The sequence below is a fragment of the Cinclus cinclus genome, chromosome Z (genome assembly GCF_963662255.1).
Source record: "Cinclus cinclus chromosome Z, bCinCin1.1, whole genome shotgun sequence".
In the NCBI taxonomy this organism is placed as follows: domain Eukaryota; kingdom Metazoa; phylum Chordata; class Aves; order Passeriformes; family Cinclidae; genus Cinclus; species Cinclus cinclus.
Genome location: NC_085084.1, coordinates 51,644,377 through 51,656,812, shown reverse-complemented (window position 1 = coordinate 51,656,812; position 12,436 = coordinate 51,644,377). Strand labels below are relative to the sequence as shown.

The following is a 12,436-nucleotide window of genomic DNA, read 5'->3' as shown; positions in this document are numbered from 1 at the left end:
TCTCGAGCCCGCCAAAAACTGCCGCGCGCGGGCCCGCCCGCACCACTCGCCAATCCTCGCGAGACCTCCCGCCTACCCCGGAGCCCGAAGGCGAGCTGCCTCACGGGAAGTGTAGTCCGGGTGCCGGTATCCCTGCAGGAGGCCCTGACATTTGAATAGGGTTTCTGTAATCGGATTGAAAAATTTTTGCCGACAAAAAAAAAAAAAAAAAAAAAAAAAAAAAAAAAAAAAAAAAAAAAGCCCTAACAAGAAAAACTCGCAGCGGCAAGCGGGCTGTGCTGTTCAAACTTTTATTCTAAGGCATTTCATGACCAGACTTCCAGGTAGCAGAGCGGCAGCAGCTCCCGGGGCCGCGCTGCAGTCACACCGACGACACGGGGAGGTCTCTGCGACAGCACGTCGGCCTGGTACTCCCAAAGAAATGTTAACAAATCCGCGTCCAGTCCCATCCCACTCTCCCCAGCTCCTAGAGAAAGTACTGTGCGTGAGCAAATGCAGACGCACCAGCCCTTACCAAACAACTGAGATTTATTAAAACTTTTTTTTTAAAATCACTGTCACCAGAAAACTCCTTACATTCAATTCCCTCTTTTTTTCCAACATTTTTTATCCAAAGTCCTTATCTCTTTACTCTCTACTTTTCCTTTCTTTTTACAGTCTCTTTCCCTTTCTTATTTAAATGCTATCCTTATACCCAAAACACTTCAGTACTGAAGCATTTACTCCCTTTTAGTCTCAGGAGCCACAACTGATAGCATCATGATGGCCAAAATATTTGCACACAGAAGGCATGTGGAAAGAAAGGAAGTCCTTTTGTGCATAAAGCACTCTTGCCAAAGCAAAACTCTAAGCATCTAAGCTCTGTAGATGCAGAGCCTAACAAAAGAACCTGAGAAAATCTGAGATAGACAAAGTCTCTTACCCCTTCTAGCAGCAAAGAGGTAGATGCAGCACTGTTTTTCCCATAGACTGAAAGGGGAAATATTGTGGGCAAATCCTCATCAACTCCTTTTGTTGGCAGCCCTTTATGCAAAGCACTGGGGTGTTCTCATGGCTGCTACCAGCAGGAGAACAAATCATCAACAAAGGTCAGATTAGTTGGATACACTGGTTAGGCTACACCTGGCTTGTAGAATGAGAGCCGGACACCCATGCTAACCAATTAATGTAGAATGTATTCTGTACATTGAAAAACCCAGATTTTTGATGCAGCTAAGTGAAACAGTACTGATGTTAAAAAATATCCCCATAATCCCTAAACTAGGCAGGTACATCTTTAAAAAGGAAAAATCTAAATTAAACATGGCAAAGGTACATTGTATCAAAAAGACATTTTTATGTTTCTCTATTCAGCTCTTTGCCCTGTAGTGTAAGGGCCATTTGTGCGTGAAAAGTCCTGTTGATCCTCTTCGTCCAAATCCAAAATGTCTGGGACATCATCTGACTCTGAAGACAGGTCTGTAATAGTGAAATCTGGAACCTGTGTAGGAATTAAATTTCAATCAATTTAAAAGCAAAACTAAACTAATTTGTGCAGTAATCCTTCACTGAAGACAGGACACAAAGATGCTCAGCACCTCTAGAAAACAGACCAAACATCCTGATTAGAGAGTAAATATGCTGAGACTCATAGGAAACACAAACCAATAAGACAGATCAAATACCGCACAAGATGGAAATCAATTGCTTAGAAGGTAGGATTTTATAGTAGAGATGGAAAAGAGCTCAATATAGTGGACTGAATTTAGTGAAACTGGTGACTAGAAAAACTAAGAAATTAGGTTTTTAAAGTAATTTTACCTTTCTTCTTTTCACAGAAGCAATGGACTAGACAAAGTAATCTGCCCTGAGGAGACTGATACGGATTTCTGTGTTGCTCTGCCTGCTTATTGCATCAGACCTTTTCTGATGAAACAAATACCTGGAACTACAATCTCATTTTGGCCTCTTTTTTAACTGCATGTATAGTGTTCTGTACTGCTAAGCCAAAAAGGGTTTCAGGAACTGCCAGAGAGACATCAGTGGATGGATAGATGTTACAGACTTCTAAAAATGTTGGCTAAGACACTTAGGAGCTTAAGTCCCAACCCTTAAGTCCCCTTAGTAGGACTTAGATTACTTAGGCACTTCTGAAAAAATGGGATAAAATTAAGTAATTTACTCATAAGTTTTGGGGGTTTTTTTTGCCCCAAGTGAAAAATACATCTGGTAATATGATTTATGGTTAATTTTAATGTTGGTGATATGACATACTTGGAGCCAGACACAGTATCAGCAAATAACTACTGTTGCATTTTGACAGGACTTTGGTTCTGCATGTTCAAAGCAGCAGCTCTGTAGGCATTTGTGTAACTTAAACTCAGTACTGACTGAAGAGTCATTTTTAATGCATTCCCTAACTGCAAAACACCTTATGACATACTTTACTGAAAGACAGTAAGCAAGGAAAATCTATACGTTGCCTGCTATGAAGACAGGTCAGAAGGGCAGACAGTACCAAATAAAGGGACTACTGCTTCAGCTACCAGGTTGTACAGAACACAGAAGCACTGCATATTAATTTACTGGTCTTACAGACCAGTCATTACACTGTAGTCATTGGACACCAGGGATCTTTGAAATACTAATTATTTATAAAGACTGATCTTTAGGAGAATTTAAACAGCATGTGACTTACCAGGCACTACTGTGAATAACATGAACTGTGTAGACCACTTTTAAAACTTAAGCTTGATCAAAATAAGATCAGCAACTTTTGTTTCCCAAAAGATCAAAAGGCACTACAAATGCAGGAAACATCTTTCTACCAAGACCTATCTTTCATCTTTCTGCTTTTGGCAGTTTTCCTAAAATTTTCATTACTGTACTTAGAGAAAGCAACAAGTTTCCTCATTATCAGCACATGATCTTGTATTTCATACTGCAGTAAAAATACATGTATCCTAACAAGACTAAGTAGACCATATGCAGTTTTTAAAGAATGTGCCCAAACGGATGGTTGTATGTATTTACACTGACCAGGACACAGCCATGTTCAGTAAATGTGTCTGACCAGTAAGAATTTCTCTATTATACATTCAAGAGGTTTTTATTACTTATATCCATTTTGTTCTTAGTGACAACAGAGTAATTGCTCAATTTTTTCTGTCTTCTTCATCTCCTTAATGCATGCAGTAGAAAAACCTGCACCCTTTAATGTAAGATTTTGATAGTCATGATAGAACTTCAAACTGGAGTGTATCTCAGTATAACAGACTGGATGTCAGTATGACTCACTTCAGTTTTGACCATGTTAAATTGTATTAGAATCACATATTCTGACATCTGCACAGTCTATCTAAAACAATGCAAAGCCCTTGGTGTTACAGGATTGCTTATGTAAAAGATCTTCACTTCCACACCGCTTTTCACAATTGACTCACTGCTTTCTTTCAACTTCCTATCAGCTCCTGCAATAAAATCTTAAGACCAGATATAACTCTTCATGCAATTTCTCTGTATGATTCAGTAAATAATTTACAAAGATATAATACTTGCAAAATCTCTGCCTAGAATAGTGCAAAAAAATACTTCGGCATTTTCCTGTCTTTCTACACAAATGTAAATGTCAATACTAAGAAATTCAATCCATTTTTTCTTGCTAAGTTTTTAATCCTGAGCCACTAGCATTTTGACACAGTGCTCTACTTTTGTGAGTTTTCAGAACAAGTGTTGATTTTTAGTCATCAGAGATGGTATTATCCAAAAGAAATAAAACTGCCATGAACTGGCAATAAAGGTAAATAAATTCATTTAACAAAACACTGTGTACAGTATCTCCAGCAAGCTGCTGCATGTTAAGACTCTGACAATGCAAATTACTAACCAAGCATGCTAAAAAATAAGTTTGGTTCCATTTCATCTTCTTAATTAGGGGGTTTAAAAAAGCTTTTTGGTGGTAGTTACCATTTGGTTGTTTTGTTTTTTTTTTAATAGTGAGAAAAAATTAATCAATTGTTCCCAAATCCTTTCACCTATTTTACTACCTATAAAATATTACCCTAAGTTGAATTCTGGAAAAGATTATTGCAAAAATATTAATCTTGAAGAATAGAAGACATTTCCAAAGCTTTACACCTTTTTTAAATTGAGGCAAACTAGCTGCAACTCCAGGCCTTATACAAATCTTGTAATTTGGTTTTGACCAATACTATAAATATGTTTGCAAAACTTACATACTGTATGGAGGTATTTATAAATGCTTATATTGAAAGCTTTTCTAAAAAACTATTTTCAGCAACGATAGAATAGTAGCTGTCTGTTAAATGCACCTGGGAAGAGGAAGTGTCAGCTAGCATGAACAATTTTTGAGTGATCTCTAAAAGAGAAAAAGTAACTTTCTGAATTCTAAATAAACCCTAAATAATCTTCCAAGTAATAATGATGTTAGTAGTCTAACCTTTACCATCCCAGGTTCTGTGTGACTAGCAGCCTTTTACATTCTCCCATTTAATCCAGTTTACCTGCCTTGCTGAAAACAGTTGAATCTAATTCCTATCATTTCCAACACATCTGGTCTTACCCTTTTTTAAAAGGTTCCAGAGAAACCTCGCAGTATTCTAGCCCAACCTGTATCCTCAAACAGGATTTTGGACTAAGAGGAAGCAAGCTTCTGTACAGTGCAGCCGAGCCGTTTAATACATCTAGTTAAAAAGAAACAGGTAAGATGGCAGTATCTCAGGTTTCCCTCATTTATTAGTGAGGAAGCACATCAGCTTCAGTCAAAAACAATAGTGGCATAAAAACAAAATAAGACTGGAAGGAAGGCATCATTCTTGCCTCCGGTGAACCTATTAATAGTCACTCTATCTAGCTTTAGCTGCACTAATGAAAAAACTAAAGAAAAATCCCAAGTTCTGTCTGTAGATCTGCAATTCGACTGGACTGTGGAATATGCTAAATTACCTGCAATAAGATACCCATGCAAGTACAGTTGGAAATCAGTTTATTCAATGCTCTCCTTATTGGCAGTCTAATCCCAATCGGAGGACTTCATTCTATATAAAAAAATCAGGAATATACCAATTTGCTATACTCAGCTGTCTCTCCCAGTAGTCCCCTGGAACTAGAAGAGTTCCTAATTCTGATGGGGGGGGGTGGGAGGCTCTGTGTGTGTAGACAGAAAAAGATTTTGTGGGGAGAGCAGCATCCAACAAAACAAGCACCTATCATAGCAGGAGGCCATAGGAGTCCAACCATTAGGTAAGCATTTGGCCAGGTCTTGCTCTGCTTGCAGCCACCAGCTGTAGGTCAGCTGCCAGAATTACAGGTAACTTTTGAACAGAAGCCACACAACAGTGCATGGTAAGAAAGAAGTGCTTTGAAGGTTCAGACTGGTAACAAATTTTCCTTGCTTTCTACTTCATCTGCTTGCTGTGATTTAGTAAATCTGGACAACCATGCAAGAATACAAACCCATAACACAATGTACTGCTCCTGCAGTAATGTTAGATAGATAATGCTGTTTATTTCTCCGTCCTCAAAAGACATTGAAAATTTTGAATATCTTATTTGATCACCTCAGTATGAAGTACCAGAGCACTTAAGACATTAAAATACACATAGAAAAAGGGAATTCCTTCTTTGAGACCACTGCTCCCACAGCTAATTAGTTCCATTCAATTCCTAGGCACATTTATAACAGTGGATGCACTCTACAAGTATTATTGTAAATGGAGATAAAAAGGACATTCTTTCTGGACCTAAACAATAATAAAGTAAACTTAAAAATAAATTAATTCCTGAAAGTGCTATGTCTCCTGAAGTCTTAATTCAGGCCCTAGCTGGAAAGGAGTCTCACCATCTCACATTAATTTCACATTAAACACCTGCCTTACATGAAGTGAGTATTTAAAAGCCCTAAGTTACAGAATCTTTACCTGAAATCCTGTTTTGCTGGTTTCATTTAATACTGTCTTCCTCACACTTCTAGGCCAACCCTGATCTAATAGCTAACCCTCTCACTTTAGAAGGCCGGACAACATGCGATTTGCTTTAGTGCCTACATCATGCCAGTGGAGGTGTTTGTTCCACACAGTGACTATGTAACAAGCTTTCTTTGAACTGTGTTTGTGCCTAACACTACTTGGTGACTTCCTTGAAAATGGTGGCTAATACTACTTCACTAGCTGACTGCAACTCAAACTTGTGTAAGACATGCATCGGGGAAAAAGACAGAACTTACCTGGACAGCCCTAACCCAAGAAAGCTTATTTCTTAGTAACTACTTTTCCAGTGGAGGGGTTCACAGGACTTACTGAGAACAATTCCACTGGAACAGTTGTGTTAACACACATCTGTCACTCAAGTTCAAGAGGATAAATAAAGTTAAAACTAGTGATGCAGCTGAGAAGTAAGCATTGTTTATAGAGAGTCAGAAGACAAAGCAGATAGATGGCCATGTCAAACACACTCAACACCCACTGTGAAGGGAGGGAGAGTTCTTTTGTCCATAACCATCTCTCTTCAATATTAGAACATCCAGCAGCTCACAGCTTAGGTCATCTTTAAAGGTGACAACAGGAAGGATCAGCAAAAACAGCAGTAAGCTATGACTCAATGGACAGATACACAAAAATCCAAAAGGAAGAAAATGCTGCAGCAGTATCTTATCTATCTATCTATCAATACACACACAAACATTTTCAATGAACATCTACTTCATTTGCATGTCAAACTTGCTTTCTGTTGGACTCAGTTTGAGGGAGCACAGAAGAGCAAGTTAGATTGTTTTAAAACAAAGGAGACAGGCTTAGGCTACTAAAGCATTTATTACTAACACACAAAAATGAGTTACAAAACAATGGCTACACACACACACACACACACACACACACACACACACACACACACACACACAGCAGCAGGCACCTGGGTACAAACAGCATGAATCTTGCCTTTATACTGCGTATTAAAAAATGTGTTGATAATTACTTGGTCAGTCACTGAAACAGTGTTCTAAATGATGCTCTTAGTCATGGTTTAGTTTTTACAAAGTCCTGCAAGGAGCAGGAGTCAAACTTGATGCTTATGGGTCCATTGCAGCTTGAAATATTCTATGATTCTGTGGTAAAGTTATGTGTTATACATTAGTTAAGTTTATACAATTATTAATGTTAACACTGTCATAGCATTTAACTCCAGCTGACTCATTTAGAAACTCCACTTTCAGTTTTGGCATTCTGCACTCACAGAACTTCTATCATGAATGATGTAGCAATAGAATCTGAGATAGTCAGATGCATAATTACCATGTGTGATCTGCAGCAAACATAGCATTTAAGTGTACATAGCTAAAGAGTTTTTAAATGTATTTCACAGTATATAAGGCTGTTATATCATTCTGGTAAGAGATTAAGCAACAAATCAAAGGCTTTCAGCTATGGTAGGCTTCATTTAGACTAATGGTATTAATACCACTGAAGAATGATGAGGTGCTTGACAGACAAATAGGGAATCTTGACAACTGTCAGCTGCCAATACTTAGGCACTTGAGTCTAGCTTGAATTTTTAAGCATGGCTTAACAACACAGGACAATACAGCCTATGTGTCAGTGTCCCAGCCTGTAGATTCCCCTATTCCTGTATTTATGGATTGTTCACCAAAAAATGGTGAAAACAGATTTTTTTGGCAGCTATACTTGGTAAGACCACTTGTTTGGTCAGCAGAGTACATGCATGCTATGCAGTTTATTCAGTAGGGTGTTCAGGCTGTTTGTCTTCCTGGCTGGAACTTTCCTCCCCTTCACCTTTGCTGTCAGCATGCTGATCGCCAGGCAGTTGTGGGTAAAAGGGACCTACCAGCCAGTTGAGCGGTGTGTTGTTAACAAGATAATCCATCACATCATCCAGAGACTCCTTCATTTTCTTCAGCTGTCCTTTGCTAGCTGAAATAAAGCTGTCTGATAATTCTTGGAAGGAGGATGCTGACCGAAAGCTCTGGTAGACATCACCTGCCATTGACCCAACACTGTAAACCTGATCCTGTACATTCTGTGGCAGTCCCTGTAGGCTTGAGACCAGTGTGAGGCATGTGGTCTGAAGCTGCTGAGTGAGGCTCCGTGCAATAGCTAGAGTTCTTGACTCAATGTGCTAGAAAGAACAAGCACAACAGCACATTAGTATCTTTTTATACTGTAATGTACAATATTTATGACTAATGTATGACATTAGTGCTTTTTATGACTGTAAATTAGTGTCTTTTAAAACTGTAGCAGCTTTATGTTGATCAAGATACATAAAGAAGCAAAGAAAAGGGGATGTAAGTGAAATAAATCTATAGCAGACAATAAACCAGGTTTTTAGTCTGAAGCATCAAAGACTTAGGAGTACTTGATATTTCTTCAACACTCAAGTACTTCATGAAAAGAAACTGATAGGTTCTACACAGCAATAGTCAAGCAGATTCTTGTTTCAACTCTGGATAAGAAGTCACAGCAGGTTAAGTACATTCTAATCAATAACTATCCCCGAAAGCTACATGTAGGAATCAGTGAGTCTGTGCCTAAGACTGCTGACAAATCATTATTTCTGGTCTAGACACATCACATTGTTTATAGCTAATCTACATACAGATATTCCAACACGGGTTCACATGCTAAACAGGATGAGCATTCTCAAGAGAGGAGAATGAATCCTAGAGTGTTTGTAGGAAGTAGGTTCATTTCAAAGAGCTCACGTCCCCTACTTCTCAGAAGTCAGCTTCCCTTAGCTTTAGCATCCAGCCTCTCTGTTCCACACCTCAGGGACTGTTAGTTTACTATTACCTTGATGGGATACAATAAATTTATTTCTGGTGTACATTTCCATCTATTTACCTCAGCACTACGCAGATCACCACCATCATTTTGGCCTGTATTTTTCTTCCATTCTACCCAGGATTGATATAGCTTTTCCTGAGCACCAAGAAGTTTCTTATTGGCACTATTCACGTTCTTTCTGGCATACTCGATCTGAAATACAGCCAAATAAGGAAGTAGAGCCAAGAGTCCAAACAGTTCCTTTAGGGCTTCTTTCCCTTGACTGTTTTGTAATCTTTAAAAATACTTCAGAAATTCAGTGTAAGCAACTTTGGGGAGTATGTTTAGTCTTGTTAAAGAATTGAAAGCTGAAAGCAGTTTTAAGATGATATGTAGTGTTCCCCTCTGCCTCAACTATTTCCCCCTCCCCCACTAGCATTCTACAGGAGGAACTGAAAGTGCATAGAAGGCCATGAGTCTGTGCGCAGTTCGTCATGTACATAAAGGTATTTGTTGGGATAAGACTACTGAAGTACCAGAAATGCTCCAAGGTAGAAACAGCAAGAGATCAAGTCCCAAAAGAATTTGAAATTTTATTAATAAAAAGGACTTAAAGGAGTGATGTGTTTCTAAATTGCACAATTTCTTCACTGAACAAAGTATGTCAAAACCAGCACTACAAAACAGGAATGAATTTAAACACGTCACTTCCATTTCTGCAGTGCTTGCAGTTACAGGCAATTGTTCACTAGCTCACAGCTTAGCCTGATTTAGAACTCCCCTGAATGGTGATTAAAATCTCGTAATGGCAAATTCTTTGTATTTAATGCAATACACATAATACATGTATTTATGCATTTAGTCAAAGAGCAATCCCAGTTTTCCTGTGACACTTTTGGCTGTTTCCTTCACTCTAAACCAAGGCCAACATAGGATTTTTTTTATGTATTAAGTGAAAGCTTAAACTTACCAGACTAACAGTGTAGTGGAGCTGAGAGATTGTCTCCTGGCTTTTCTGCTTAGCATCTCTAACTTTGTTTAAGGCTTGCTGGTAGGCACGTGTGCGGACCTTTGAAGACAGGGAACCTAGTCTAACATAGTAGCTTGGCTTTTGGACTCCAACTTCAAAGCCTTCAACGTTTGCAGCTTCTTTCTCTAGGTATGTAGAAAGAAAACAAATCAATCACTGGAAGAAAACTTAAGAGGTCTAAGACAATTTTATCTGCCTAGTTATGGCTGAACACAAGGCTTGTTCAGTAGTCCTTTAGCACCATGATTAGGCTGATAGACAGCCTTCCTGAGAAATCCTTAGTTTCATTCTGCTTCCTTGTGAAGATGCTGCTATAACAATCAGCAAGGGAAAATGCAGCTTGGGAACCATGCACCCCTTCCCCACTATGAATAAGCAATAAATGGATGATTGTTTGCTTCTCTCCAATATAAGCGTTCTAACAAAATCCAACCTTCAGTTGGTCTTACCTAATTCTGCTTCTGTCAGTGGAAGATACTGGTCTACAAGGGTCTCTGATTTTGTGAGAGCACTGTCCACACTGCTGCTCACCATTTGCACCACACGACTTCCCAGGACAGTGTTAATGCTGCCATTTACAACTGACTTGGTCATTTCTACGCTGTCTTGCACTGCTTCTTTAGTCTTGTCCACAACTCCAGTGATTGTGTAAGCAACAGTTTCCTTGGCACCAGTCACAGTGGTGGTTACAGCTTCTCTAGCTCCAACAACTGCATCCTTGGCATTGGCAACAACCTGCCGTGGGATATACATGGATTCACTAAAAGTATTAGCTAGTGAGATATATATATATAATACAGGAAATAATAAATCTATGCTAAAGTTTGTGCAAGTATTGGTTAGCTCAAAGAAAATTTGCCCTGAAACAAATATGTACAAGAGAAAAAAGAACATGACTGCCACACAGCTTTCAGCTCAAAAAACTGTAGCGAATGTAATCCAGGCACTTCACACTGAGTAAGAAAGAGACAAACTCAAGATTTAAAAGACACCCACCAGTGAACTGCACCCATAGAAAGATTTTGTCAAGTGGTGGGCAATTTAAAATATTTTTTTAAAAAAAGTTTAATGGTCTCCCAAAGGCAACAAACAGGTCTACAGATACACCTTTGACTTTTTCATTGCTGCCAAGCTGTGCTTCAGGCACAGCTTTTTGAAATGTGTCTCCCTGGGGTTTTAGTGATAATAGAGAAGAAGGGTGTATGGTTCCTCTGCTGAGCATACATAAGTGGAAAGAACTTACCTTGTCAGTGGGTTGATTCAGTATAGGCAGTCTCTCTTCAATTTTGTCTAGACCTATACAAGCATAGTTGTTGGCAACTACAACTATAAAACAAATTACAAGAGTTAGGTTTAATTATTTTTGCCCTAGTAAAGCAACTCAAACTGAAAATTCCTCTTGAAAAAGAACTCATGCAACACACTTGAAGTAGTTTCCTCCTCTTCCCAGTGATAACTGAGGCAGCAAAGCCAAAGAAAAAGGCAGATTTACAGTGCCAGAAAAAAAAAAATCCTCACTTGCAGGCAAAGAATTACAAGCAACTGGTAGAAGAAGCTGAAAACACCTGGCTCTCTGCCATTCTATGAAACCAGGCTTCTGGTTACAACAGTCCTGTGACACAGCTTCCAAATTTAACCAGTTCTTGGTGTATGAAAGTACAACAGTAGCATCTAAAACCAGGTGAAGGGTGAGGAATGTGTTGAGCAAGAGATTGTGCAATCACCTCACGTATCAAAAGTCATACATCATTTAGTATTACAAAAGCTGGAATCTGCTTTCACTCTGGACTATTACCTTTTTTAAAGTCTTATTAATGTGTAATAAGTTATGCAACAAGTCAGGTTCAGTCAGCCCCCTGAAACGGCATTCAAGACCAGCATAGCCATGTTAAACCATAAGTGCATCTGGATATATTAAAAAAAAAAAAAAATCAGTTGAACTAAAGTTATCAACAGCTTCATCTTTGCCTTACTTTGTGGTTCCAGTTTCTGAATGATAGGCATAGCACTTGTCATGGCGACTGATGTAATCGTCTTCACTCCTTTCTCTGCTATCTCACATACTGACTTCAGATAAGGATGGTTATCCTTTGTGGTTAGGTAAGCTGTGGACACCATATCATAGGTGGAGCTCACCAAAGGAAGGTTGGCAACCCTCGATACAATGTTCTGTTTAAAAGAGAAAGGTCTTAGTTGACTCCTACTTTTCTACTCTAGACAAAGAAATTATGGGACTAACTCAGACATACCTGCTGTGGATCAATTGCTGCCAGTGCCATTTTTTTCAGGTCCTGAACCTTACACAGCCTGTGAAAGAAGCATATACAAGTTATGGCATCATATCTGCTTCATCTAAGCACCAAACTTTGAGAGCAACAACCTTCTTGTGATCTATTCCATTTACTGGGATCGGGATGTTCACATTCACGCATACAGGAATTAGATTTCATTGCAACAATTTGAAAATCCAAAATTTGGTTTAGGTAATGCAAGTGCAGCAGATGCATGAGACAGGCTTTGAGGTACAGCAGTTCCCTGATGAATAACCAGGTGGTGGAGTAATTCATTTTTTCTAGAAGAATTAAGACAGTTATCTGTTGAGCCAGGACAAACAAAAGTCAGCCTCCAA

General features: G+C 38.8%; 1 protein-coding gene across 2 annotated transcripts; it reads right to left on the bottom strand.

Annotated features, from left to right (window-relative positions):
* Positions 1–13: 13 nt before the first annotated feature.
* Positions 14–12,109, bottom strand: PLIN2 (perilipin 2). Of its 2 annotated transcripts, XM_062513119.1 has the most exons (8): positions 12,057–12,109; positions 11,781–11,976; positions 11,051–11,133; positions 10,257–10,542; positions 9,748–9,932; positions 8,856–8,990; positions 7,840–8,130; positions 14–1,480 (listed from the first exon to the last, which is right to left on the bottom strand). In XM_062513119.1, exons 1-8 carry the CDS (start codon positions 12,084–12,086, stop codon positions 1,346–1,348), a joined length of 1,341 nt encoding a protein of 446 aa, XP_062369103.1. In that variant the 5' UTR covers positions 12,087–12,109; the 3' UTR covers positions 14–1,345. The 2 variants fall into 2 exon arrangements, with proteins under 2 accessions (XP_062369103.1, XP_062369104.1); XM_062513120.1 differs by lacking the exons at positions 14–1,480; positions 8,856–8,990 and having other exon boundaries at positions 7,393–8,130.
* Between the last annotated feature and the right edge of the window lie 327 nt (positions 12,110–12,436).